The 25,837-nt window shown below is 44.0% G+C and overlaps 1 protein-coding gene across 4 annotated transcripts in view; it reads left to right on the top strand.

The window, feature by feature from the left end:
• LOC106582687 (kinesin-like protein KIF21B) overlaps positions 1-25,398 on the top strand; it is a 127,960-nt gene extending 102,562 nt beyond the window's left edge. The window contains exons 27-35 of one of the 4 annotated variants that reach the window (XM_045705846.2): positions 2,671-2,709; positions 8,861-8,997; positions 9,215-9,395; positions 9,581-9,745; positions 9,942-10,059; positions 10,277-10,447; positions 11,502-11,701; positions 12,592-12,732; positions 19,443-25,398. In XM_045705846.2, the coding sequence (XP_045561802.2) occupies positions 2,671-2,709; positions 8,861-8,997; positions 9,215-9,395; positions 9,581-9,745; positions 9,942-10,059; positions 10,277-10,447; positions 11,502-11,701; positions 12,592-12,691 (1,111 nt within the window). In that variant the 3' untranslated portion in view covers positions 12,692-12,732; positions 19,443-25,398. The remainder of the gene's footprint in view (positions 1-2,670; positions 2,710-8,860; positions 8,998-9,214; positions 9,396-9,580; positions 9,746-9,941; positions 10,060-10,276; positions 10,448-11,501; positions 11,702-12,591; positions 12,733-19,442) is intronic. The other 3 variants (XM_014165984.3, XM_014165985.3, XM_014165987.3) reach the window with 3 other exon arrangements.
• The last annotated feature ends 439 nt before the right edge of the window (positions 25,399-25,837 follow it).

Genomic DNA, 25,837 nt, shown 5'->3' with positions numbered 1-25,837 from the left:
GGTCAGGGCTTTGTGATGGCCACTCCAATACCTTGACTTTGTTGTCCTTAAGCCATTTTGCCACAACTTTGGAAGTATGCTTGGGGTCATTGTCCATTTGGAAGACCCATTTGCGACCAAGCTTTAACTTCCTGACTGATGTCTTGAGATGTTGCTTCAATATATCCACATCATTTTTCTACCTCATGATGCCATCTATTTTGTGAAGTGCACCAATCCCTCCTGCAGTAAAGCACCCCCACAACATGATGCTGCCACCTCCGTGCTTCACGGTTAGGATGGTGTTCTTTGGCTTGCAAGCCTCCCCCTTTTTCCTCCAAACATAACGATGGTCGTTGTGGCCAAACAGTTCCATTTTTGTTTCATCAGACCAGAGGACATTTCTCCAAAAAGTATGATTTTTGTACCCATCTGGAAAACCATAGTCTGGCTTTTTTTAGGGCGGTTTTGGAGCAGTGGCTTCTTCCTTGCTGAGCGGCCTTTCAGGTTGTGTCGGTATAGGACTCGTTTTACTGTGGATATAGATACTTTTGTACCTGTTTCCTCCAGCATCTTCACAAGGTCCTTTGCTGTTGTTCTGGGATTGATTTGCACTTTTTCGCACCAAAGTACGTTCATCTCTAATAGACAGAACTCGTCTCCTTCCTGAGCGGTATGATGGCTGCGTTGTCCCATGGTGTTTATACTTGCATACCACTTTTTGTACAGATGAATGTGGTGCCTTCAGGCGTTTGGAAATTGCTCCTAAGGATGAACCAGACTTGTGGAGGTCTACAATTTTTTTCTGAGGTCTTGGCTGATTTCTTTTGATTTTCCCATGATGTCAAGCAAAGAGGCACTGAGTTTGAAGGTAGGCCTTAAAATACGTCCACAGGTACACCTCCAATTGACTCAAATGATGTCAATTAGCCTATCAGAAGCTTCTAGAGCCATGACATCATTTTCTGGAATTTTCCAAGCTGTTTAAAGGCACAGTCAACTTACTGTATGTAAACTTCTGACCCACTGGAATTGTGATACAGTGAATTATAAGTGAAATAATCTGTCTATAAACAATTGTTGGAAAAATGACTTGTGTCATGCACAAAGTAGATGTCCTAACTGACTTGCCAAAACTATAGTTTCTTAACAAGAAATTTGTGGAGTGGTTGAAAAACGAGTTTTAATGACTCCGACCTAAGTGTATGTAAATTTTCAACTTCAACTGTATCTTATTGCACTACTGATATCTTCCTCATTAGCAATATTCCTCAATATTCCTGATCTGCTCATGTCCTCACAAAACAATGACATCTGTATGGTCTGGTACAAAACATCCATATGGTTTAGTAGTTTCTACAAAAACAAGCAGGTCTGTTTAACATCTGGACATAATTCTCCAGGAAAAGTTATAACAGGTTCTGAATCTGAATAGCTGTAGCCTGATTTGAAACCCATAACACACAAACCTTCTTAAAATCCTTTCTCGGAGATGGAAGGATGCCGACGTTGCAGACAGCCTGATTTTCATATAGAGTACAGTTGCACATTTGCACTTACAAAAGCCTTGAATTAATATGCTGGCCACTAATAGCCATACCCCATAAACATCTTACAGTATTACAAATCAAATACTATGGCTGAATTTATGAAGGTTTTGTTATGTTGCCTTCCAGCAGCTTTGTTCCCTACTGACATTCTTAATGTCCAACTGGCATTACAAAGCCTGCTCTCTCATAGTAACAATCCTGTGAAATGAGCAATAAAATATTTATATTGTGTCCAAATGGCACCCTATTCCCTTTATAGTGCACTACTTTCTTTTATTTTATTTAACCTTTATTTAACTAGGCAAGTCAGTTAAAAACAAATTCTTATTTACAATGCTGGCTTACAAAAGGAACAGGGTGCCGTTTGGGACAGGATAATAGTGTAAAACTGCCTTTTATTGCAGCGCTTGCAGTGTTTTCCCTAGTTTACAACTCCGGGAATAGGTGGTACGCCAGAGCAGATCTTTCCCACAGAGACAGCTAAGAGTGGTGGGTTCTCCTGTGACGTCCAGTCTGAATGACAACCCTGTCCTCCAATCAACTGCCTTCTCCCTGCTGATAACGCAATCCCCTCTCTCTGGCCTGCCCCTTCCTCCTCCTTTACTTCCTGGTTATTGGGAAACCCCACCACCAATCCCAGTAACCCCTCCCTCTCTAATTGCACTTCTGTTTTATCCCTTACTGTACTGCAGGTATCCCTTCCTTCTTTAATCCAGACCCAAACTGCTAAACCCTCCTATTGTAGCAATGTTTTTATCTCCCCCACCCTAAACCCTAATCCTAACCCCGCCGTGGGCTAGTTTGAGTGCCATGCCATCTCTACTACTTTGTCTTGTCACATTCTGAAACGGGCTGTCACTCAGGCTAGCCATAGTCTAGGTGGCAAATCGCTGTATACCTTTACCCACCCCTATCCCCTTTCCCCAAGCCTAACCCTAACCTGCATCTTAACCTTACCAGTATAACCCTTCCTCCTCTAGCCATAGAGCTCAACTCTTATCTTCCTCTCCTCTCCTCTCCTGCTCCTAACCTCACTCCTGTCTTCTCCTCTCCTGTCCCTGCTCCTAACTCTGTTAACGTTGCTCCTAACCTCCTTTCCTTTCCTGTCCTGCTCCTAACCTTGCTCCTGTTCTGTCTTCAGGTCGGATGACAGCGACTCCTCTCTCTCGGAGGTGCTCAGGTAGAGATATCTGTCTGTCTCTGTCATTCTGTCTCTCCTCTTGCCTGTTTGGCCAGTCACTCAGCTGGCCACTCCTCCTTTTCTGGGGTGGGCAGAGTCGATGTGGAGCATGCTTTAACCTCATCGGTCCCCCCTCACCTTCCTCCAATCCCCTTCCACCTGTGTGGTGTTCTATTTCTGTGTTGCCCCTCCCCACTACTCATGGGATCTGAATGAACCTTTTTCATCTGGAGAGCTTGGGTTAAATAAGAACCCTTTTGGGTGAGGGCAGTTACATTCATTCAAGCTAAGGCTACAGAGGATAATGATTCTGAGAGGATAGCGTCTATAAAGCATTGACAGCACATAAATAGACCTCGTTACACTCTTAAAAAATGATGTGTTAAAAACATTCCAATTTGGGTTTTTTGGTAACCCGGCGCTGGGTGAACATTGGATAGCACACACAGTGGGTTATTTGAATAACCCAACATGTTGGGTTGTTAGGATTACCGAAACATGGGTTAATTTAACCATCAGTTGGGTATTTTTTTAATCTTCCTGCTGGGTTGACCTAGCAGTTGGGTCTTTTTGAAGTAGGTTAGCGGTTTTTTTTCATCATTAATGTTGTTCTGGAGGCAGCTCTGCAGAGTGGTCACTAGCTGGCGCAGGCACAAACACCCTTAAAAGACCTTTGCTTGAAAAACGAGAAAAAAGTGTCAATTATACTGTTTGTCAATATTGAGACGACATTGCCAGTATACACTTCCTCAAAATAGTCAGAATTTGTACGTTTTTGACAAGGAGATCTTAGTCGCGCAATTTATACGTGTTTGGCGTCGTATTTCTCAAGTGAAGAATGTGCATCAAAATAAGTTGTCTATATTTGAATGACAACAAACACTTCATTGAAGGATCTCAGAGATTCCACACAACTATCTAACCAGTGAACATCACCGACGAAGTGGCGTAGACTTAGGATTCCGAACTTCGACTTGCCTCCGAAAAATGTTTGGTGCACAAAACAGCTGAAAAAAACCTTGCGAAGGCCAAAACGAACAAAATGTACCAAAATAACGTTAGAATATATGTACGAACTGTTTTGGATGGGAAGCATGCCTTAACCTTAATCTTAAATTATAACCAATGTTAACTTTGCAGCTGGCCCATCTAGCAGAAATCGCTCAGTTCTGCCTCCAGGGCGAGATTCATGAGAATAAAGGTTAACCTGTCTTTTGCAACATTATCCTTAGGTTATTTTCAGGAGTCATGGCTTTTTAGGGGTGTGGCGTTCAGATCTTATTGTCCACCCGTGAGAGTAAATGCCATTCCTGTTCACCATTTTACATTTACATACTGTAAATAAAAAATGTTCCTTTACATTTATTTTGCGTTTTACACATTCTTGTGGAATATTAAGATGACTTATTACATATTATAATAAGGTGGTATCTATCCCAAAATAGGTGTTTTTGGAACTCGTACTTCTGTAGGCCTCATTGAAGCTACATAAATGTCAATGTTCAACCTAAAAATGTGATAACTGTACAACAGAACAGATAAACAGGAATGACATTTTCTCTCATGGATGGCAAAAAACAACGATCTGATCTGACCGCTGTGTAGAGCTACTGTTTAAACTCTCTTTCCCCAGACTGTAAAAGTGGAATTGCATTTCCGCACTGACATATCAATCACTGTTTTTATAACCCTTTTCGAAAGTTCAGAATGACATACTTGGAATTGCGCTAAAAAAGTGGGCTGCGCCAACAATGAATAATTTAACCCTGATGGGGATGCTCCAGTTGATATGTTCAGTGGTTATTGCAGTGCCCTTGATTTGTTATGGGACCACCCAGCTGCCCTGAGCCGCACAGCTATTTCAACCTGTAATAACCTAACTATTTCAAACCAGGATGAAAACCCGCCAACTTTAGAATGACGCCAACATTTTGCCGACTTTTCTATTGCCGGCAACAAAGCCTGTACTTTTAGTCATAATAGCGCTAATGTGTTTTAAAAGTCACGCCAATCCCCTCAGTATAAAGATCACCTTTCATCTTACCAGTTTTAACACGCATTAAATCATAAACATTCTACACATTAGATTACACACAAAAACGACATCAGCAGCCTGGCGTTTGACTATAGCCAACGTTTTATTCGTCATAACAAGGTCATTATTTACTAGGAATGGCGAGCTAAAAATAGATTACGGTTGTGAATGTGAAAAAAAACAAGACAGTCCATTCTGTCTGAGAACTTTTTGACGCGTAAAGATACTATTAAATTACAAGAGGGGCTATCTCATAAACATTCAAAGTTCCAGAACGAAGGGAAAATGGCAGCCATGTTGGTCAGGGAGAAATCCGAACCAGTCTAATTGGAATGAAAGGCAGTAGAGGCAAAATCCTGATTTTAATTATGCAAGAAAAAAAAAAGTAATGCATCAGAAATTGTGTAATAGAATTATTGTCAACCTAAAATATTGTCATATAATTCTAATACAGTTTTATACAGGTTTTATACACATTTCCTGTATAAATAGTATCTTTAAATATATGTTAACAGAACACAACAACAGGATCAAAATTGCCGGCTGCTGGTATATGCTGCCTGTACAAAAAAAAAAAAATGTGGTAAAGAAGAATGTGGTAAAAATGGGACTGTTTGAATTGGGTTCTTAAACACATTGCCCGATTTAAAAAAATAAAATAAAAAGTATATTAAAAAAAAAGTTCAATATTTTTTTAAAGGCGACAATTCGTAAAGTCTGTCTGTAAAGGGGAAAAGTCTCCAATAATACAAGTAGATGACGGAAGAGAGGAAAGAAGGAAAAGAGGTATGTGGATATTTCGAGCCAGAAAACCCTCTAGGCTGTTCATAGTTGTCTTCGTCAACTCTCTCGGTGTCTCTCTCTCTCTGATAATCTAACATCTAACACGTAGAGATTGTAGAGATAAAGAAATAGACATTATAGATCAATCTCACTTATCACAGCTCTAATCATCCTACTGACAGTCTTATTACACCTCTCTTGGTTTTCATCACATTTATACAAAGATAATGGCGTTATCATAGACTGATCTCCCTCTTATCTCATTTATATGGGAAGCCACGTTTGGAACGTTCAGAACCACACGACACACAGGCAATACCATGCACTGCAATACCTTCCATTCCATTATATTATTTCAGGACAGCAGAAATGGAATAACTAATATAAGGCCCCTGTTTTGAAAGGCTTTGATTGTCAGGTCCTCTGTTCTCTCCTTGGAATGAGAGATCAGAAAAAGACAGTGATTGATTGATTGGGCAGAGAGTCCACACAACTATCTAACCAATGGGAATAGCGATAGAAACACTCTTTCAGAGCCTATTGGCTAACTTCTGAAAGTTCCCCCTGCTCTCCCTGGACATAAGGTTCATTCAGAAGACAGCTCAATCCCTCTTATCCATAAACCCAGTGTCCAGTTCCAAACCAACAGATTTGATTTGGAACTGGGTCGATATACTAGCCCTGTCACACCTAACCTCCATCCTACTTTACCCCCTCCCTCCTCTGTGACAAGACAAAGGCCTGGTTCCAATCAACCACTCACAGTCCATTTGGAATGGATCTAGGCCACAGACAGAGAAGGAGACGGGGTCTGATGTGACAGCCCCCCCCCCCCCCCCCCCCCCCCCCAATTCTCTCACTCACCCACCTGTCCCAGAAGCCTCTGCCTTCGCCTGAACACTGAACTGGGATTGGCTCGCAAGGGCAAGGACCACGAGCTCAGCTCACTCTTGATTGGTGGAGATGTTGCATGTACTGTAGATGCCACAAGTTGTTGTTGTTTTTTTGAGTTGGCTGTTGCCGGGCTGTCGTTGAGTTCTGCTTCTTCTTCGGCGCCGTGAACCGCCGCCGTTCTCTATCATTTGAATGAACTGCACTGTGTTTCTGTAGGTATTTTTTGGGGGGGTTGTTTTGTGTTTCAATTCATTTGCGTTTGTGAGACTATAGCTGACATGCATGCAGCTTCTCTTTCTCGCATCACTGTGATTGGCCCAGGCTGGTCTAGCAGCCGTGACATGCTGTTCACCTGCTTTACCAGCACAAATCACGCCACTGCTATACATAGGGAGGGAGGGGAAAATATAGCCCTATGGGACAAAGCGAAGAGTGTGTGTGTGTGTGTGTGTGTGTGTGTGTGTGTGTGTGTGTGTGTGTGTGTGTGTGTGTGTGTGTGTGTGTGTGTGTGTGTGTGTGTGTGTGTTTGAGGGGTCCAGGGAGACAGATCTGTCCCATATTTGCCTTTAATCACTGGTCCCTTTATCCCCACTCACTCCTGTCGCTCTCTCTCTCTCTAGTTCCCCCCCTTTCTCTCTCTCTCTTTCCATCCATCCCTGTGTCTCACTTGGCCGGCTCCCCCCGAGTGCTCTGGGACTCTTGTCCTGGCAGCGAGAAATTAAAGAGGGAGGGAGAGAGGGAGAGAGGGAGAGAGAGAGGTAGACACAGAGAGGTAGACACAGAGAGGTAGACGTAGACACAGAGAGGTAGACACAGAGAGGTAGACACAGAGAGGTAGACACAGAGAGGTAGACACAGAGAGGTAGAGGTAGACACAGAGAGGTAGACACAGAGAGGTAGAGAGAGACGTAGACACAGAGAGGTAGACACAGAGAGGTAGAGAGAGACGTAGACACAGAGAGGTAGACACAGAGAGGTAGAGAGAGACATAGACACAGAGAGAGAGAGAGGTAGGAGAGAGAGAGAGAGAGAGAGAGAGAGACGTAGACACAGAGAGAGAGAGAGAGAGACGTAGACACAGAGAGAGAGAGAGAGACGTAGACACAGAGAGAGAGAGAGAGACGTAGACACAGAGAGAGAGAGAGATGCGTAGACACAGAGAGAGAGAGAGAGACGTAGACACAGAGAGAGAGAGACGTAGACACAGAGAGAGAGAGAGAGACGTAGACACAGAGAGAGAGAGAGAGACGTAGACACAGAGAGAGAGAGACGTAGACACAGAGAGAGAGAGAGAGACGTAGACACAGAGAGAGAGAGAGAGAGACGTAGACACAGAGAGAGAGAGAGACGTAGACACAGAGAGAGAGAGAGAGACGTAGACACAGAGAGAGAGAGACGTAGACACAGAGAGAGAGAGACGTAGACACACAGAGAGACAGACAGACAGACACGTAGACACACAGAGAGACAGACAGACAGACACGTAGACACACAGAGAGACAGACAGACAGACACGTAGACACACAGAGAGACAGACAGACAGACAGACACGTAGACACACAGAGAGACAGAGAGACAGACAGACAGACACGTAGACACACAGAGAGACAGACAGACAGACACGTAGACAGAGAGACAGACAGACAGACACGTAGACAGAGAGACAGACAGACAGACACGTAGACAGAGAGACAGACAGACAGACACGTAGACAGAGAGACAGACAGACAGACACGTAGACAGAGAGACAGACAGACAGACACGTAGACAGAGAGACAGACAGACAGACACGTAGACAGAGAGACAGACAGACAGACACGTAGACAGAGAGACAGACAGACAGACACGTAGACAGAGAGACAGACAGACAGACACAGGTAGAGAGACAGACAGACAGACACAGGTAGAGAGACAGAGAGGGATGATGAAGGAAAGAAAACGAGGGATAGGGGTAGAGGGAGAGGGAGGGATGGCAAGAAAGAGCTAGACTAAAGAGAGAGAGAGAGGGATGGAGAGACAAAGGAAAAAGGGAGGAAGAGGCTCGTTATTTCTGAGGGAGAGTTTTTTTTTGCCACTGCCAGCCAGGAGATGGATGGTTTTAGACCAGGCTCTCTAATTGAGCTTCCACAAAAGAGAGCGATGGAGAGGAACGGGTGGGTACAGAGAGGGAGGGAATGGGAGGGAGTGGTTATACCTATATCTCCAGCAGGGGGCATGATAGAGCTGTGCTCCTTTAGGCCTGGCTGGATTTTCTAAGTGTGTGTTGCGCATTTGGGTGTGTTCTGTGTGTTCGTTCATTGAGGTGTGGAGCCTATCTTTTCATATTCGATGAAGTGTGTATTGCGGACTTGTGTGTATGAGATGTTTTGTGTCTGTGCGGGGTTAGTGGCCTGTGTGTTAGTGTTTGTGTGTGTGACGGTGTGTGTGTGTCTCCCTCAGGGGTGTGATCACTCCCACGGGGGGAGTGAAGGGGGGACGGACGGCGCCCCTCCAGTGTTCAGCCATAGCAGAGGGACACTCTAAACCTGTCCTCTGTGTGGATGCTACAGATGAACTGCTCTTCACTGGATCCAAAGGTACAACAACAATGTCCTACCTAGGACCATGGGATGCCTTTTTTGTCTTTGGAAACAAACATAAATTGGTTAAAGCTATCATGTTAACCTCATGGACTATCAGTCCTCGCATTCATAGCTCCAGTCCCATCCCTTTATAGAGAACCAAGTGGTAGGGCTGCCAGTTTTAGATGTTCATGTTTTTGACCCGTCTCTTCTCTCTCTCGTTTCTCGTCAGACCGGACGTGTAAGATGTGGAACCTGGTGACGGGACAGGAAATCGTCACGCTGAAAGGGCACCCCAATAACGTGGTCTCAGTCAAATACTGTTCTTCCTCCTGCCTAGTATTCTCTGTCTCCACCTCCTACATCAAGGTCTGGGACATACGAGACTCTGCAAAGTGTGTCCGCACCCTCACGTGAGTGGCTCGCTGTGCATCTTTCCACCAATCACAGCTCACCTTAACCACCCTCACTGATCAGTCGGTGCTACTCTGTAACGGTCCAGACACGTTTACGGCCAAGCTGAATGAACCAATGTTTACATGTTTACTAAAACTCAATCTCAAGATCTCTCTCTCCTCTCTCCTCTCTCTCTCTCCAGGTCTTCAGGCCAGGTGGTATCGGGGGATGCGTGTGTGGGCACCACCACCCGTACCATCACGGTGGCACAGGGTGAATACCAGATCAACCAGATAGCTCTCAACCCCTCTGGCTCTGTCCTCTATGCTGCTGCTGGTAACACCGTACGTACCTGGGACCTCAACAGGTAACAGAAGGACACTGGTTTTTAGCATTGTAACCACTGCTATGCAGCAATGTATTTTTACTTTTGGCGTTGATTTAGCTTTGTATGTACGTACATTAGCTGTGCCTGTAAAGGTTTTCTAGCAATAAAAAAAACTCTCTCCTCTCTCTCCCTGTCTTTTTCTCATTCTCCCTCCCTCTGCCCTTCCGTTCTCTAGGATGATGGCATTAGGGAAGCTGACAGGTCATATAGGCTCAGTGATGTGTCTCACTGTAGGACAGTCTCTACCGGGCAAAGACCAGGTCATCACTGGCTCCAAGGACCACTATGTCAAGGTACTGGACACACGGCTACACGCAGTGGCACACACACACACACACACACACACACACACACACATTGTACCCCATTACGCAGGCTACATCCTGATTATCTACCCTTCTCTTGAGGTGTGAACTGGCATACTTCCTGTTGTGGATTCCTGTTGGAGTGTGCAACCATGTTTGTCTGTTTGGTCATGTTTTCTGACTGCTGTCCTGTTTTTTGTGTCAGGTGTTTGACGTGGCAGAGGGCATGCTGGGTAATTTAGGCCCCGCCCACAACTTTGAGCCTCCGCACTATGACGGCATCGAGTGTCTGGCCATCCAGGGAGACGTTCTGTTCAGCGCGTCACGAGACAACGGCATCAAGAAGTGGGACCTGGAGAACCAAGAACTCACACAGGTACACTCTTAGATAAAAAAAAAAAAGGTGCCATCTAGAACCTAAAAGGGTTCTTCTGCCGTCCCCATAGGAGAACCCTTTGAAGGAACCTTTTTGGTTCCATGTAGAACCCTTTCCACAGAATAGCCTTTTTGTCTATGAGTGGAGAGGGACGGTGATGGCAATACTGGCGGTATTGGGAAAAAGGAACGTACTGCTACTGTACATGCGTGTTGATGAAGGGTTATCTGTCTACAATGTGGCCAGCCTACAGTGGCAGGAGTGAATCCTGTGAGGTAAAAAGCCATGTCTTTACCGGCGCAGCCCAAAGGGCTACAACCCAATCGATACCCTACTAGGGCCAGGGTCCATAGTAGTGCACTATATAAGGAATATGATGCAGCCAAAGTGTTAGCTCTGAGGGACAAGTTAGTACTGTGTCATCCAATTTTTAATTTGCCATGAGAGAATAGTCAGCATTGTAGAGCAGGGTGGACAAGTATGTCGATAGCTACTGAGTAGGGTTAGGGAATACTTACTTTGATCGTTTGTTTATTGAGATAACTTTGGTGTATTTTCAAATAATGTTTCCTGAATCAACTACTTCTATTGGAAAAACATTATTTCAATGACTGAACAGACCTGGGTTAAAATGCATTGGATTATTTAAATATTTGTATTGGAATATACACTTGCCTGTGTATTTGAGTATTTTTAAATACATGACAGTACTTTCTGAGTGTATTTCCAAATGCATTCCCATATTTAACTACTTGTGTTAATCAAAATACTTCCAACATTGTCTTTGAAAGTATTTGAAGTACCCTAAATAGTATTTAAACCCAGGTCTGGTGTGTGTCCGTGTAGGCGTCCGTGCGTTCATGTAAGTATCCGGTAAAAGCTTTATAAATCCTCTTGAATGGTGGGTAATCTTAGTCAAACACCCACAGTAAGCCTCTGTGGAAAGGATATCTGTGCCCAGTTTAGCCATAGAGGATCGTGTACACTGATACACAGTCAACGTTGGAACTCCAAACACTACTTCTGTGACTGTGTGTCCCCACCTCCTCCACAGCAAATCCCCAACGCCCATAAGGACTGGGTGTGCGCGCTGGCGTACGTGCCAGGTCGACCCATGTTGCTGAGTGCGTGTCGGGGAGGCATGCTGAAGGTGTGGAACGTTGATAACTTCACCCCCATAGGAGAGGTCAAGGGTCATGAGAGCCCCATCAATGCCATCTGCACCAACTCACGGCACATCTTCACCGCTTCCAGGTAAAACATGACTAAAACATGATTAGAACCATATTGTAACTTATTCTAACCTTTCTCCGAGATGTATTTTTCACTTCATATCCAGGTATGGTGTTACGCCACTGGAAGGGTAAAGTAAATACGGTAGTTGGGGGCTTTCAGTGGATGTAACTGCACTATCAGGGGCATAATTCACTAATGTATTTCATTACATGGGTTATTGTTAGATGATTGTTAATATACTTGGTGTTTATGCATCGCCCTGCTAGAGAGTTGGTCACATTAATGACATACCTTACTGCAGCAAAGCAATTAGAAAAAGTTACTCCAGAACAGCACATTCTTTCTGGGAAGATGCTATGACTAACAAGAAAATGTTGTCGAGTGCACCGCGGAACATTGACTGGTGCATGAGGCATTCGTCTTCCTTGTCGAGGATAAATCTTTCTGATATCACTCAGCCGTACACAACTAGTCACTCGCTTGGTAGAGCTCAGCTGATGCGTGCGACCAGGCGTATCATTGGCATGTGCAGTATGTCTTTCTTCTTCCCAGCATTGCATGGAAAACTTTAGCAGACTGACAGGACCATATGGTACGGCGGTGAAGTACACGTCCTACATCACTAGGATTGTAGATTGAGAGGGGTTTGCGTGGATCTGCTTCGCACGCCCAATAGTCTCTGTCCTCCCTGTACCTACCTCTTTCCACCAACGCCTTGCACTTTTCATGCTTAATGCCCTCCCTGATCCATCTGAATACACCTTTACTAAACTAGTACCTTATCTTCATCTTGTACTAACCCGCTTTAACCTCTCCTTTTCCCCTCTCTTCCTTCTCCTACCTCTCTCTCACCTTCTGTATTTTGTCCGCTTCTCCTCCCCTCTCCTCCTCATCCTGCCCTGCCACAGTGACTGCAGGGTGAAGTTATGGAGTTATGTCCCAGGTCTGACCCCCTGTCTACCTCGACGGGTTCTGGCTATCAAGGGTCGTGCCACAAGCCTCCCATGAGCCTTCACTCCGACTCACAACCCCGCTTCTGCTCTCCTCTGGTACTTTCACTCATTTGCGTTGCTTTCTCTTTCTGATTCTTTTCATCTCTCCGTCCCCTCTCTTCTTCTCTCCGTCCCCTGTCTTCTTCTCTCCGTCCCCTCTCTTCTTCTCTCCGTCCCCTGTCTTCTTCTCTCCGTCCCCTCTCTTCTTCTCTCCGTCCCCTGTCTTCTTCTCTCCGTCCCCTGTCTTCATCTCTCCGTCCCCTCTCTTCTTCTCTCCGTCCCCTGTCTTCTTCTCTCCGTCCCCTCTCTTCTTCTCTCCGTCCCCTCTCTTCTTCTCTCCGTCCCCTCTCTTCTTCTCTCCGTCCCCTCTCTTCTTCTCTCCGTCCCCTCTCTTCATCTCTCCGTCCCCTCTCTTCTTCTCTCCGTCCCCTCTCTTCTTCTCTCCGTCCCCTCTCTTCTTCTCTCCGTCCCCTGTCTTCATCTCTCCGTCCCCTCTCTTCTTCTCTCCGTCCCCTCTCTTCTTCTCTCCGTCCCCTCTCTTCTTCTCTCCGTCCCCTCTCTTCTTCTCTCCGTCCCCTCTCTTCTTCTCTCCGTCCCCTGTCTTCATCTCTCCGTCCCCTCTCTTCTTCTCTCCGTCCCCTCTCTTCTTCTCTCCGTCCCCTGTCTTCATCTCTCCGTCCCCTGTCTTCATCTCTCCGTCCCCTCTCTTCTTCTCTCCGTCCCCTCTCTTCTTCTCTCCGTCCCCTCTCTTCTTCTCTCCGTCCCCTCTCTTCTTCTCTCCGTCCCCTCTCTTCTTCTCTCCGTCCCCTCTCTTCTTCTCTCCGTCCCCTCTCTTCTTCTCTCCGTCCCCTCTCTTCTTCTCTCCGTCCCCTCTCTTCTTCTCTCCGTCCCCTGTCTTCATCTCTCTAGAGCCCTCTTTCTCTTGTTCTTTTTTATTTTCTCCCTCTCTTCATCTCGCTAATTGCCCCAGTGGCAGTCGGTGCCATTTAAGATGAGGGAGTATTCTTTTTTTTTCATGAGCATGGCCTTATTTCTATTACAGCATATTGGATGACTGTCATTCATATTCCATTCACCCAGCTCAATGTGACATCAAAAGGTTCAGGCTACTACATGATACTCGTATTTTCCCTGTATCCATCATGAGGTTGCTACAACCTAGCCTATGAATAAAAGTTTACAATGTAGAGAATCTTGAGTAATCAAGGTGACAGACAGTGACACATGGACAGACAGTGACACATTCAATACCGCCTTGCACACTCTTGCCTGCATCTAGCTGATCTAGCGAGTAATCATTAGTCCAACAGTTGCAAATGTGAATTTCTGTTGGGCATATTTAGGTGGTTTTATCCCCGTTTCATTCCGGTTGCTTCCGTTTAAGAAACCACATGAAAACAGCGTGATCACTTTGCTCATTGTATATATAATTCCTTCTCGCATCTATCTACGCGCTCTCCTCCCCTCACCTATTTCCTTCACTTGTGGACTTCAGTGCACAACAAATCAGCTGTCTCTGACCAAGCGAAAAAAGCTTTCCAAGCCAAACCTTCATATCATGACCGCTAACCGCTAGACACAGCCTACATCGTTGTCACGTCATAGTCAACATAGCGGGTTTACTAACACGTTAGTTCTAATAGCTATCTACAATCATGCAGTACAGTCAGAAAGCAGTTTAGCAGTTACACAATAAGAGTAATTAACACAATACCATACGTAGTTCATAAGGCCTTATTTTGTGGGCCTAGTTTTATCCTAATACAGGGGCCTGAAACTCATATACATCACATTGAACCAAAACCACGCCCATCATTATCATATTTCCCAGCATGCTCTATTGCAGGTACATTTTTTGAAATGTTTGTTAGAATATGTATGTGTATATATAGAGTGCATTCGGAAAGGATTCAGACCCCTTGACTTTTTCCACATTTTGTTATGTTACAGCCTTATTCTAAAATTGATTAAATTGCTTTTTTTCCCCTCGTCAATCTACTCACAATACCCCAGAATGACAAAGCCGAAAATATATGTATTAAAAATGAAAAACAGAAATACCTTATTTTCACAAGTATTCAGACCCTTTGCTATACGACTCGAAATTGAGATCAGGTGCATCTTGTTTCCATTGATCATCCTTGATGTATCTATAACTTGATTGGAGTCCACCTGTGGTAAATTCAATTGATTGGATATGATAACGTCCCACAGGTGACAGTGCATGTCAGAGCAAAAATCAAGCCATGAGGTAGAAGGAATTGTCCGTAGATCTCCGAAACAGGATTGTGTCACAGATCTGGGGAAGGGTATCAAAACATTTCTGCAGCATTGAAGGTTCCCAAGAACACAGTGGCCTCCATTATTCTTAAATGGAAGAAGTTTGGAACTACCAATACTCCCCCCGGAGCTGGCCACCCGGCCAAACTAAGCAATCGAGGGAGAAGGGCTTTGGTCAGGGACGTGACCAAGAACCCGATGGTCACTCTGACAGAGCTCTAGAGTTCCTCTGTGGAGATGGGAGAACCTCCCAGAAGGACATCTATTTCTGCAGCACTCCACCAATCAGGCATTTATGGTAGAGTGGCCAAACGGAAGCCACTCCTCAGTAAAAGGCACATGACAGCCTGCTTGGAGTTTTCCAAAAGGTACCTAAAGGACTCTCAGACCATGAGAAACAAGATTCTCTGGTCTGATGAAACCTGGCACCATCCCTATGGTGGAGCATGGTGGTTGCAGCTACATGCAGTGGGGATGTTTTTCAGTGGCAGGGACTGGGAGACTAGCCAGGATCGAGGGAAATATGAACGGTGCAAAGTACAGAGAAATCTTTGATGAAAACCTGCTCCAGAACGCTCAGGACCTCATACTATGGCGAAGGTTCACCTTCCAACAGGACAACGACCCTAAGCACACAGCCAAGAAAACGGAGGAGTGGCTTCGGGATAAGTCTCTGAATGTCCTTGAGTGGCCCAGACCAGAGCCCGGACTTGAACATCTCTGGAAAGACCTGAAAATAGCTGTGCAGCGACGCTCCCCGTTCAACCTGACAGGATATGAGAGGATATGCAGAGAAGAATGGGAGAAACTCCCCAAATACAGGTGTGCCAAGCATGTAGCATCATACCCAAGAAGACTCAAGGCTGTAATCGCTGCCAAAGGTGCTTCAACAAAGTTCTGCGTAAAGGGTCTGAAGACTTATGTAAATGTGATATTTCAGTTTTTATATAGACTTTTTCTACATGTATGATTGACTGTATGTTTGTTTATTCCATGTGTAACTCTGTGTTGTTGTATGTGTCGAACTGCTTTGCTTTATCTTGGCCAGGTCGCAGTTGTAAATGAGAACTTGTTCTCAACTAGCCTACCTGGTTAAATAAAGGTGAAAAAAAATGTAGGTATGTATGTGTGTATATGTGTGTGTATATGTGTGTGTATATGTGTGTGTATATATGTGTGTGTGTATATGTGTATATGTATATATATATATATATATATATATATATATATATATATATATATATATATATATATATATATATACTGCTCAAAAAAATAAAGGGAACACTTAAACAACACAATGTAACTCCAAATCAATCACACTAATGTGAAATCAAACTGTCCACTTAGGAAGCAACACTGATTGACAATAAATTTCACATGCTGTTGTGCAAATGGAATAGACAACAGGTGGAAATTATAGGCAATTAGCAAGACACCCCCAATAAAGGAGTGGTTCGGCAGGTGGTGACCACAGACCTCTTCTCAGTTCCTATGCTTCCTGTGTAGATTGGTGAGAAAATAAAATTGTATCATTTTCGAATAAGGCTGTAATGTAACAAAATGTGGAAAAAGTCAAGGGTCTGAATACTTTCCGAATGCATTGTATTTTTTTGAATATCTATGTTTGTGCCTGTACATTGCTTGATTGATTAATCTCATGCTACACAAAGATAAATAACTTACATTTTTCTAAACTAATCCAATACTTACTTTTTTGCACCCATTACTGAAATGTTTGTTCCAGTTTAAATGCCTTAGGTAGTCTCTTTACAATGTTCCTAACCCAGGCACTCATTCTGAATGCAGGTAGCAGGTTGCAGGTGAATAAATACCCTAACTGTTGTATATCCTAATTTTGGCTGACTTCCAATAGGAATTACACATCATTTTGCAAGCCAGTATAGTGTGACTTGCAGGCCTTGTATTGCACTTTCAGAAAAATAGGTTTTGATTTGTCCTAAAGGGGTACAAACACTTGTTACTATAATGGTACCTTGTAAGGTCATCCTTTGTACCTTTTTATTTATAAGTGCATAATTGTAGCCCAGTTCATACCTCAGGCCATTCCAGTGACTTTTCCAAAATTAACAGATTTTCCAAAAATCCTCTTTGAAAGGATTTTGGATTTCCTGGTTCCGTTTCTAGGAAGCTTTCAACCAAGATTTCTGGAGAACCTGGGAATTTTAGGAAAGTTACCAACATTTTGCAACCCTACCTGCAAGTCACATTATGAGGAAACTACCTAAGGGGTCGCCAACGACATTTATGTGATCGTGTCTCAATGTAATCAAGGTATGAACTTATTATTATTTTCAAATACCCAACAGTTGGTCCTGTGTGGTCCTCTGTAGCTCAGTTGGTAGAGCATGGTCCTGATAGTGGGATAGATACTCACGACCACCATTACGTAAAATGTATGCATGCACGACTAAGTTGCTTTGGATAAAAGCGTATGCTATATGGCATATTTTAAATAAAATCTCTTTTTGGGTTTAGTTGTGATCATTTTGCTGTGTTAATAATATTACTCAAATTAATTTCCGGCCACTAGACCATCCACCCTGACGACAATCGGGCCACGGCCGAATCTAGTTGCTTACCCCTGACCTGCATTTAAACTGGAACAAACATTTCTGTAACAGGTGCAAAAAATCTAACCAACTGATTGGATTCATTTTGAAAATTGTATGTTTATCTTTGTGTAGCATTAGAGTAATCGCTCAATGTACATGCACAAACATAGATATTGAAACAAACAATTCTAAAAATCTGCCTGCAATAGAGCATGCTGGGAAATTTGATAATGATGGGTGTGGTTTTGGGTCAAAGTGATGTATATGAGTTTCAGGCCCCTGTATTAGGGTAAAACTAGGCCCACAAAATAAGGCCTTATGAACTACGTATGGTATTGTGTTAAATATATATATATTTTTTATGATCACATATTCGCTTAGGATCTCACTTGGTGCAGTCCATAGGGCTGAAAATTAATAAATGCAACAACCATGTCTCTGTCAATAGCAAACACAGTCATGTGTGGTACTGGTAAATACTCGAAAGTTGACCTGGGAAAAATGCAAATAAGGCTTATAGCCCTACAGCAGGACCTATCAATTCCAGGCCTGGAAGGCCGAAACATTCTGGTTTGGGATTTTTATATGGTTCTTCATAGACCCTAAAATGGTTCCCCTATGGCATCGCTCTCAAGAACCTTATTTGGTTCCAACTTGCACCTTTATTTGTAAGAGTGCACGTAACACTAACAATAATTTATTTTAATTGGGTCCTACCTACAGTACACACACATACAGATGCATGTGCACACACACACACAAGCAGACACAAACACACACGAGCGCGCGCATGCACACACACACACACCCTTCCTCTCCAACATCATCCATGTCAATCATCCTACTATTTTCCACTAATGCTACAGTAACACGGGGTCTCTGCAACACACCTCTGTGAGCCCAGCTAGCAGCCTGATGTTAGGAGGGATTGGGGAGGGAGAGGGAGTGTTATCCTGGGTATTAAGACAGCAGTTAGCTCGGCAGACACACGCTTACATGACAGCAGTTAGGAGGTAGTGCTCGGCAGGTCGTGAATGGAGAGGAGATAAAGAGTAAATTGTCAACTGAGCTGGGAGTTTCTTAACAGGGAAACGAGAACAGAACAGCAGAGAAGATGCGTTGATTCTCTTAACTTCCTAATGCAATTATAGTATTTTGCAAACTTCAATTGGAGCTCTGTTGATCAGAGAGAGGGGGGCGGGAAGAGATGAATAGGAGGGAGATGGGGCGAGGGACGGAGAGGGAGGGGGTATAAGAGGGGACATATGGTGTTTGAGAGAGGGGAGAGAAGAATAGAGAATTATAGAGGAAGAAATAAAGAGGGACAGAGGGATGAGGGTTGTGGTGTTTGCTCTATCTTGAGGGGAGGTTGTGTGTCACAGAGGAGGATGATGTTTGATGTCTATTTTGGAGCTGATTCCTTTGTGCTCCGTAATTGGTGAAGGAGTAGGGGGTAGCGTGTGTGTGTGTGTGTGTGTGTGTGTGTGTGTGTGTGTGTGTGTGTGTGTGTGTGTGTGTGTGTGTGTGTGTGTGTGTGTGTGTCATCTTTCTGTGAACTGTAGGTTTTGATGTCTTGTCTCTCTGGTGCTGTGTGGGAGTCACAATGGAACTGTTTGAAGACGCTAGCAATTGAGTCCCTCTTTTCTTCTCTCTCCCTCCTCTCTCTCCGCCTCTTGCTCTTGTTCTTTTCCTCCCCCCTTGTATTCCTCGGTCTCTCCCTACCTCTCTCTTGGTATTCTCCTTCTGCTCTCCTTCCCTCTCAATGTTTCTCTCATTCTCTGTGTCCCCCTGGTCCGCTCTCTCTCTTTCTCCCCCTTCATCTCCCCACCCCCACTCTATTTCTCTCTGTCTCTCTCCATCTCTCTACCCTGCCATCCCTCTGTCTCTCTCTCTCCCTCCCTCTCTTTCTAGTGATATGACAGTGAAGATCTGGTCAGCAAAGGTGGGGAAGAAGAGGTGACGTTCGGTCGGAGCGTTATTGTAACATCATTACCGGTGGCCATCTTTACTGAGGGCCTTCACCCCTGACCCTCTCACCTCAACCAATCGGGTGTGACGCGGCAGGACGTCATGGTTACCAACCATAACCGGGGACGACCAAAGTGTGGATGACGCGTCGTCGCAAAGTTTAGTCTCCTCCGGAAAGATCCTTATGAGGAGTGTGTCTTGAACTGAAAGGCAAAATGGGAAGTTTGAGAGTTTTAGCCTTTTCTTGTTTCTACTGCCAATCCAACTGTAAGTGCAATTGAGGTGTGATGGGATTTGGACAAGATAAAACCTTTATTGTGCCAGATAATGGCTGTGTGAGGACAAAAAGCAGGATGTTCATAGACACAGCTACTGACTGATTCATCTACTCTCCTATTTATTACTCATTCAATGAAATGAAGTTCTCCCAGAAGTGAACTAACCCTTGGAGAACACAATTTCTGAGCCAACTAAAGACTGTTTCTATCTTCAGGGCTGTCTGTGTTTGATTGTCTACTGGCTGAGATGAACCAACTGGAATTCATTTACAGCAAAAGGGGCTGAGAGAGTGAGTTGTTCAGTATACATACAGTATGTATGTTGAAGCCACTGGACAGTTTGTTGAGAGTTCATTTCAGCCCTTTGTGATTCCCTGCCTCTTCATCTCTATGGATGGGTTTTCTGTGGCCTCTACCTTGGCTGCAGGCTGCTGAGTCTGAGAGCCTAGCAATAATAACATCACTACTAACACCAGTCCTGGGGGAACATACACACGCACAAACACACACTGTTGTCTTATCAGGGTGGGTGTGCAGGAATAATAGTATTATTCACACAGACACACCAACCCCACCAGACAGCGGTAGCTCCACAGGTGCCACAGTTCCAGATCATTATCTCTCCTGCCTTTATATAGCCTGAGACTGGCTGCGTCCCAAATGGCACCCTACTTCCTATAAAGTGCACTACTTTTGACCAGGGATTAGAGTGCCAGTTGGGGCTCACCCTCTCTCTCACTGAGGCTCTCAACACTTCAATGAGCACCCTGAAAATCACCATCTCATCCTCTCCTCTCCTCTCACCCTGTGAGCCTGGTATGCTGTGCGACTCCATTCTGATCTTGTTAGCTGTTGTAACTTGTTGTAGCTTCTGCAAACTGGGTTTGAATCACAGGAGGTTGGTGGCCCCGTGATTGTGGGGGACTGGCTCATGGTAATGGCTGGAGCGGAATAGGTGGAATGGTATCGAATACATCAAACACATGGTTTGATGCCATTGCATTCGTACCGATCCAGCCGTTATTATGAGCTGTAAATCCCCTCAGCAGCCTCCACTGGTTTGAATACTATTTGAAATCTTTCAAATATTTATCAGCATTTCTTCTAGCCTGCCTGGATTTGCCAGACGCGGCCCGTGATGCCAGGCACACTCAATCAAGCACAGGTAAACTATTTGGAATTTCAAATAGTATTTGAGCCAAGGTCTGAACTGATGATAACTGTAACTGCGGACACCAATATAGCTCTAGTTCTGCACCACAGCGACAGTGGTGGGAGGGATGGTAATGCTAGCCAGGCTAATTGGCTGCTGTGTTAGCAGGTGGTGATGAGTTATGCTGCATGATGGGCAAAAGTCTGATTAAGTAGGTCAGGACAGGAGAAGAGCGATGCCTCCCTATTGGCACCCTATTCCCTACATAGTGCACTACTTTTGACCAGAGTCCTATGGGCCCCCGTCAAAAGTAGCGCGCTATATAGGGAATAGGGTGCCATTTGGGACGCATGCTTTACCAGATCTTTTATTTCTTCCGTTCAGTAGTTTTAAAGACGGAACCCTTCCCTGCTGTGTGTGTGCCTTTGGGGTAGTGTGGGGGCGATGCCTGGCTTCATACACACACATGCTTTTAGGTTATCCATCTTGCCTGGCAGGGCTTGGCTTCCTTCAGCTCTGAGATTTACTGTCTGCTAAGTTAAACATATTTGTCTTCTAACCCTCCCTCCCACACACACACACACACACACACACACACATACACACACACACACACACACACTCACTCATGTGGCTAACCACTATCTCCAGGCACTGGTGATCAGAGAATCTTCCCTCCTTCTAACCCTTTTAGAAGGGGACATTCTAATCAATTCCCACTGATGATGTCACAACATAGAACATTCCGGAGAAATGGTGAAATTCTCACCCTCCTCCCTGCAGATCGGAAACATTTTCAGATGCCTAGTGAGCGACTGAGCCATGTGTAACTCACAGCATTTCTTCTCCTGTGAATATACCTAGTTGTTATTGAGTGCACTTTATCAGGTAAAGACTTCGAAACGTGTGTAGTGTACTGTGATCAAATGGGTTACATTAGAGGAAGGGATCGGTGGTCCAATATAGCAAAAGAAAGTATCCCAAATGAAATCTACTGCAACGAGAATCTCAAATCATGTCTTTGTAGAGCTGTCTTTGAAGACTGAATCAATGTTGTCTCTCTTACAAGACATGTTGATGCTGCTAACTTGATGTAAATAGTTTGATAAAGAGAGACATAAGATGAAGCAATCATGTTATTCTGAACCTAGGTTTAGGTTTGAGTTGAAGGTCGAGGGAGTTTATACTATACACAGATCCAGTTTTATCATCTCTGTATGTAGCCCTTAACGCCTTGTTTTTAAAGCCATTTGAATGTGTTTAAGGTACAATCGGTGTTCCTTTGTCATAGAGGAATATCTATGTAATCTCTATCAACTTTTACGACTTCTTTAATAACGTCAAACTATCATGCATTTTTGTTGTTGTTGTTGTTGACTCCCTTTTTTATATTGTATTTTCCAAATCCTCTATCATGTCCCTTGGAAGACCAGGCTTAACATGAAGGATGTTGGAACACCCACAGCTGTGCCAATCACCTATAGCTAGCTAACTATGTGGTGCTCTACTCTGCTGACTGTTCCAGGATCAGCCTTTCTACTCCTTCGCTCGGTGTGTTTCGCAGTAGCTGTTCGAGGAAGCTCTGTAGTACTTAAAGGCGCTTTTAAAGGTGCCCCCTGCTTGTGCATACGCTGTAGAACAGAGCTGCGTGATCATAGCGGTAGTGATGGTAGGAGAGGAGGAAGCCTCAGAACCATGGGCAGAGTTCATAATCCAATCGAATGTTCAGGCACACTTTATTTGGATAGTGCGGATAGTCCATCTGTGGTCATACCATCAACAAATAATCTGTTGACCGGCAACTGCTTGCTAAGGTTAGGTTTAGAACAAGGGTAAGGGTTCATTTTGGGTTAGGTTAAGGGTTAGGGCTACTAGATAGTTGGTTGAAATGTTACTGATCATCTACAGATGGCCTATCCGAAAGAAAGTGTTACCGAATGTTCCAATTGATGACATCGCAAAGGCGCCGTTTTAATTCCGGAACAGGACGCCGACGAGAACGATCAAAATTCTCACCTCCTAATCTCAAAGGGTTAACCACACAGCCAAGTTAGAGTCCCTCTTGTCTCCAGTTGGAAGTGCTGCTACTGACCGAGCATGTCTGACAGCCATGTCCACTCGCTATAGATTCCTAGGCTTCTTCTCTCGTCTCCATCAGTACCTCTCTGTTGGCTGAACCACCTGTATACAGGTGTATTATACTATCTATCGGAGGGGAGATTTGGGCGCAGTTATTGACTTTGCTGGTTATCCGACGCCCCGACAAAAATACGACGGACTTTCCTACCCAGCGTGCAGATGTGACCGTCTGTATATCTACCCGAGGTTAACCTTTCACCTAATTAGAAAATGAACCACTCAGCCTATCAGCACCACGTAGGCTCCATGTCTCTGCCGGTCGCCTCTGCTTTCTGCTGCCTTACAGGGCACATAGAATTGGTACAGAGAACCTTGACGTGTCCTCTACGTGTTCTGTACAAAAGCTGTAACCAGTCTCAGCCTTACTCCAGCGGCGTTCAAAAGGCTTCAACGTTACAGAGCATTCAGATACACGTGTATTTAGCGTCGGCTAAAATGACTTAAATGAAGAACGGATATGAATGTCTGTCATGGTATGGGATTGGTTTTGTCAGCTTTATTTGTTAGATTTCTATCTGCGACGTACTGAACCTTTCACCTCACTTGATATCTACTTCCCGGGCTGCTGTGCTGTGCGCTCAGAGCGTTTAGGCCTAATCAAACGCTGAACAGAGCTGGGCCTCGTTTCCCAGTTGCGATGTAACTTAAGCATTACGATGATCGTACCAGATGCATCGTTATTTACGAACACTCTTTTAAAGAGTTATTTCCCAAACGAGCAAGTAGAGAGTATGTTGTTAGACCGTGTGTCGATATTGATAGGATCGAAAGAAAAGCAGCGCTGCTCTCGGATCAGATTTCTCCCATTCAAATGTTACCTTAACATTATAATTATTCCACAGTACTGATGAAGGATCAGCTCCTAGACAGATATGACCAATTATGTCTGCAAATAGGGTATAGAGATAGCAAAATCAAAAATAATGCGCAAAATTACAGATTGACCACATCATTGCGCACATCATGAAAAACATTGAAGTAAAAATGACAGACAGTATCCTAGTCGCAAAAAAGAACTCAATTGATTGAACATGAAATGCATGTCAATATGATTTAAATAGTATATGTAGGCCTATGTATGTTTTAATGCACTCATCCCGGTTTTCATTTTGAAGCATCACTTTATCCTCAACTTGTTAGTAACAATTGCAAATACTTCGGCAACTTTTGTATTTGTAGTGAAATTCATTCTGAAGTTATCTGCAGTCACAGTCTGACAGATAGCCTTAACATTCTATTTTTAGCAGAAATGGTCTGTGAATAAAGTGACGAGGAAGGGCAAAAAAGCGTCTGACGACGCACTTTGGCTGCCATACGAGTGGTCTGGATCACTCGTACTGTAGATTTTCAAGAGCCACGTTGCTAACGAAGGCTCTGGGAAACACCTTGTCTACTAAAGATACATTGTAAGAAAGTTCTAATATGTTCTGATATCTAGGCCTAATCAAACACTGACCGAGCTGATATGTCTAATATTTTGAGTGGCTGCTCAGAAGTACACCCAATAGAGATCACACAGAGTGATGGTGTCCTTTGTCAGCTCTGTTTCTCTCTATTTCTGCTTCACAGGCAAAGTGGACAGTAGCATGTCTCTGGTGGTATCTGTGAACCAGGGTCAAATGTCATACCAGGTGCCTTTTTTTATTTCACAGGCTCCTCCCCCTACGGACTACTGTAAGTGTTTGTACAGATAATATTGTGTTTCTTTTTCTTACAATGTGCATGTGACCAAATACAATGTAAAATACCTTGACATTTGACAAAAACTGTAAGTAGATTTATTATTTAATGATGGATCAATAAATCGTTCCTTCAATTAAATAAAAAAACTTCAAAGAATAAAATCAGTGGTCTCAGAAGTACTCAAATCGTCAGTCTTGAAAGTTGTCTTTTTGAAGTAAACTTCAGTTGAGTGACTAATTGTCTTTTCATGCAGTCAGCTGTCAGTTTGTGGAAACAAAGCAGCTCTGCGGTGAGATACAACAGATGTGGGTGGATGAGAACACGTTACTGTATTCCTCTGGACCAACACTGATAGGATCTAACAAATAACTTGGGAGTCTAATCACGATAGATTGTGCCCCTTCTCATTCTGAGAGAGAGAGAGAGAGAGAGACTCGCACCATCCAGTCGCATCTTCATTTCCTGAGCTTGTCGAGGGTGCTCCACTTGAGGGTCTGTCGCAGTGATGTACGGCAGCCATTACAGCTGGAGTGTAGGAGGAAACCACTTCATACTGTTTCAGACGCGCACACACACACACTCCCTCTTTGTCTCTCTTCCCTTCCATCAATAATACATTAAAAATTTGAACACATTTTTATAATTGCACTCTGTCGGGTCTAGTCCAATTTCTTGGTCTGTCAATCTCTTTCTAATTACTTTAATATCCTTCTCCCCAGTTACCCAATACACCCTAACTTTGTTTGTACAACTATTTCGAATTCCAGCTTTATAATATTGTAAATGCAAGCCTTCAAGTTTTCCCCAGACTTTGTTTTACCTTACCAATTGCCTAATACTTCCTAACTATTTCACCAACTTTTTCTAAGGGCTTTTATTCAATCTGTATTGTTGAAGCGTTACAGATCGTGCGATAGAAATGTAAAGGTAATTTCCGATTGAGCCGACATGCTGAGCTTCCCGCGAATGCGGTCTCCACTAACGCGGAAACATTTCCTTTACATTTCAATCACACTGTAACGCTGAACGTCGGATTGAATAGAGCCCTGGGTCTATTGTTTGCACTCTCACGTTTCTCCTGTTAA

The sequence above is a fragment of the Salmo salar genome, chromosome 22, assembly GCF_965601325.2.
Source record: "Salmo salar chromosome 22, fSalSal1, whole genome shotgun sequence".
Classification (NCBI taxonomy): domain Eukaryota; kingdom Metazoa; phylum Chordata; class Actinopteri; order Salmoniformes; family Salmonidae; genus Salmo; species Salmo salar.
Note: the sequence above shows the minus strand (reverse complement) of the source record. Positions and strands in the feature narration are given on the sequence as shown.